The following is a 3600-nucleotide window of genomic DNA, read 5'->3' as shown; positions in this document are numbered from 1 at the left end:
TTACTAAATAGAAATCTTAACCCTTTTTTTGTGTGTAAGATCTATAATATTTATTTAGTTTATATTTTCATCTCTATATCTAACTAAATATTATTTAGCTAGTGATTCTTTGATATTTTTTCATATGTGAGGGTGTCTTGTTTTTCTTTACACCATTCAAATTTAAGTTGATGTTTTGTTTTATTTTGTTCAACATTCTATTTAGTTGAACCAAATTTTAAATTTTAATTTTTTTAAATTCGAATAATACTATAAATTTGTGTGATTTCAATTCAACTTTAAATTTTGACATTCTTGCATAGATATTCTATAACTATAATAATTATTATATTTGATGTATTATTCTATTTTACACTCAGCCAGATCAACTCCTCAAAGTTGCACGATCAACATATTTTGATATCATTTTCTTTGAAGTAGGCAAAATAAAATTTCACTAAAGAGTTCATTTAATATGTAATTTGTTATTTGCATAATGAAAGTATAGTTACAAAAACAAAATTGAAATTAAGAGTGAACTTTTTCTTTTACTTGCACATGACATTTTCTATCTGTTGGAGCTCCCTAACAACATCGGTCATGCAAATCCTATTTTGAGGTAGTTCTTCAGAGCAAGCCAACCCAATCTTCACCATTGCGATCAAACAATTGTCCCTCTGACCATTAACAATGTCATTTTTCAAAATTGTCGGATCCATTACAATCTCAATTGCGTTTCCTGCCAAGACTTGACTAGCAAATATACGAATGTTAAGACCATCCACAAACATCAAATCAGTAGGTCTCTTTCCCGTTAACATCTCTAGCAACAAAACTCCGAAACTGTAAACATCACCTTTCATCGACATTTCACTTCCTAAACCGTACTCTGATGAAAATGATGAAATAAATTAGGCCAACAAAAAATAAAGACAGGATTTGTTATGATATTGGTTAACATACCTGGTGCTGCATATCCGACTGTGCCCATCACTCCCATCGAACTACTGTGATGGGAAATACCCATTTCTGGATGAAAAAATCTGGACAGTCCGAAATCTCCGACATGTGCAACCATTTGTTGGTCAAGAAGAATGTTACTTGGCTTCAGATCACAATGAATAACTGTGGGTTTGCACTGATAATGAAGGTAATCGAGTGCAGAAGCCACATCAATTGCAACTCTTAAACGCTGGAGTAGATTGAACTCAAGTCTACTAGTTTCTTGACATGGATGCAGCCATTTCTCCAGATTCCCATTCATCATGAGTTTGTACACTAGAGCTTTGAATTCGTTACCTTGAAAATCAATGCTTGAACAACATGTTACAATCTTGACCAGGTTTCGGTGTCTAATGTTTTTTAATGCTTTACATTCTGCAATGAAGCTTCTCGTGGCACCTGGGTTTACAAGGTTAAGTACTTTGATTGCAACATCACCAATATGATCAAGAACTCCTCTGTAGACGAAGCCGAAACCGCCAGCACCAATCAAATTGCTGGAAGAGAACCCATCCGTTGCATTGAGGAGCTCGCCGTAGGATATCTGCACGAAAGACTCCTTGGGAAGCAATTCCAAAGTGGTGGATACCCTTTTCCTTTTCCTCAAGTAAAACACCAAGCTTGAAATTAGGATTAGTATTCCAAGTATTGAAGCACCCACGATTGCGTAGATGCGTTTGGATGAAAAGAAGTTACGATTCAGTTTCTTGATCGAACATCTTGGAAGTTGTAGAAAAGGTATTCCGCCGCATAGCTTATCGTTCCCATACACGGATACTGAAGTTGAGTTTGCAAAAACCCCGTGTAAAGGCAATTCTCCATTGAAATCATTGAAGGACAAGTTAAGGTTGATCAAGGAAAGTTTCTCCAAGAAAGTTGGGATTTGCCCCGATAGATTATTGCTTGACAGGTCAAGGATTTGAAGTCCTCTCATGAATTCCATCGACATGGGAATAGATCCTCGGAGCATGTTTCCTTGCAGGAATAGGAATTGGAGACTAGTACAACTACTTATACTACCAGGAATCTCGTCGGACAAGTCATTATTGTTTGATATGTCTAACGCCACCAAACTTTTGAGTTCTCCGATCTCTGAAGGAAGTGGGCCGGACAGATGATTGTGAGATAAGTTGAGCAAAATCGATAGAGTTGAAACTTGGAAAAGTTCTTTGGGAATGTTTCCACTCAGGTTGTTTTGTTCAAGACGCAATGATGCTAATTTTTGGCAGTTGCCAAAACTGGAAGGAATCGTCCCCTCTAGGTTATTGTTATTGAAATAGAGCTCATTCACCAAAGAAAGATTCCCAATTGAATCCGGAATAGTACCCGAAAGCTGATTTCGTCCGAGGGAAAATCTCTGCAACTTTTGAAGTTTACCTATGGTACTAGGTATCGGCCCAGTGAATTTGTTATCATTCAAGCTGAACAAAGACAAGTTAACAAGGTTTCCGATGGTTGGAGGAATCCTGCCTTGCAGTTGGTTTGAATCAAGGGTAAAGAAATTCATATTTGATGATAGATTCCCTACAAAATCGGGAAGCACTCCTCTAAACTGGTTTCTAACTGCGTTCAACGTTTCCAAACTACTGCAATTAGTAAGCGACTTGAGAAAATGCATTTCATCAAAATCCCCACTCCCTAAATTATTAAAATTAAAATTAAGAATCCGGAGATTCACTAGTTTGCTGAAATCAATTGTAAGTTTCCCACTGAATTCGTTTCGGTTAAAAGTTAGCATCGTGGCTTTGGTAAGATTCCCTATTGAATTTGGAAGTTGTCCGGTAAAGTTGTTAACAGGAAGTTGAAGTAATTGCAAATGCGGGAACATGTTTCCAAAGTAGGGCGGAAGACTCCCGTGAAGATGATTAAATGCTAAAGATAAAACATTCAAGTTGGAGAGGTTATACAATGATGAAGGGATCATACCAGAGATTTGATTTTGATCCAAATAAAGAAGTGCGAGGTTCTTTAACTGCCCCAAGTTATTTGGAATAGTTCCACCAAAGAGATTATTTGAAACAATTAATGATTCAAGAGAAGTGATATTGCCCAGAAATTTTGGAATTCCTCCAGTTAAATTGTTTTCATGTACGTTGATCTCCTTGAGCATCGACAAGGAGCTAAATTCTTCGGGGATGGTTCCCACCAGATTATTGTACCCAATCCTTACAAACATGAGGTTAGAGCAGCGCGACAGGCTGGCAGGAATCCTGCCCTGGAAGTTGTTCCTTTGGAGCGCCAATACTTCCAGCCTGTACAAGCCACCTATTTCATTTGGGATTTCCCCATAGAAAGTATTGTTGGCTAGACACAGTGTTCTAAGAAATGTGAGATTTCCTACATGAGGAGACAAGGTGCCCGACAAACCCAAAGATCTTAGATTGATGAAAGTGACCCTCTTGTGCCTTTTACCGCAGAACACACCTTCCCAATTGCAGAAATGGGAAGACTCATTCCATGAACTCAAAGCTCCCCCACCAAAAGGGTCCAGGATCTTGGACTTCATAGCCAATAGTGAAACATGATCAGTTTCGTTATTATTAAGTGCATCAGTAGTACTGATTAGTATGATGATGAGTGCCAATTGTTGTAGCACCAACCAGAAACTCATCATGTTTG

The 3600-nt window shown here is 37.7% G+C and overlaps 1 protein-coding gene across 1 annotated transcript; it reads right to left on the bottom strand.

Moving 5' to 3' along the window:
- Positions 1 to 526: 526 nt before the first annotated feature.
- Positions 527 to 3600, bottom strand: LOC124910824 (putative receptor-like protein kinase At3g47110). The gene is made up of 2 exons (XM_047451512.1): positions 943 to 3600; positions 527 to 868 (listed from the first exon to the last, which is right to left on the bottom strand). Exons 1-2 carry the CDS (start codon positions 3593 to 3595, stop codon positions 528 to 530), a joined length of 2994 nt encoding a protein of 997 aa, XP_047307468.1. The 5' UTR covers positions 3596 to 3600; the 3' UTR covers position 527.

The sequence above is a fragment of the Impatiens glandulifera genome, chromosome 1 (genome assembly GCF_907164915.1).
Source record: "Impatiens glandulifera chromosome 1, dImpGla2.1, whole genome shotgun sequence".
In the NCBI taxonomy this organism is placed as follows: domain Eukaryota; kingdom Viridiplantae; phylum Streptophyta; class Magnoliopsida; order Ericales; family Balsaminaceae; genus Impatiens; species Impatiens glandulifera.
This window is presented reverse-complemented; position numbering and strand designations above follow the sequence as displayed.

What these genes read in the sequence shown, in the direction of transcription:
- LOC124910824 (XM_047451512.1), bottom strand. Translation starts at nt 3,595, where the DNA reads ATGATGAGTTTCTGGTTGGTGCTACAACAATTGGCACTCATCATCATA. An exon ending in AGTCGGATATGCAGCACCAG is followed by an intron (nt 869 to 942) that starts GTATGTTAACCA and finishes CATTTTCATCAG; the next exon opens with AGTACGGTTTAGGAAGTGAA.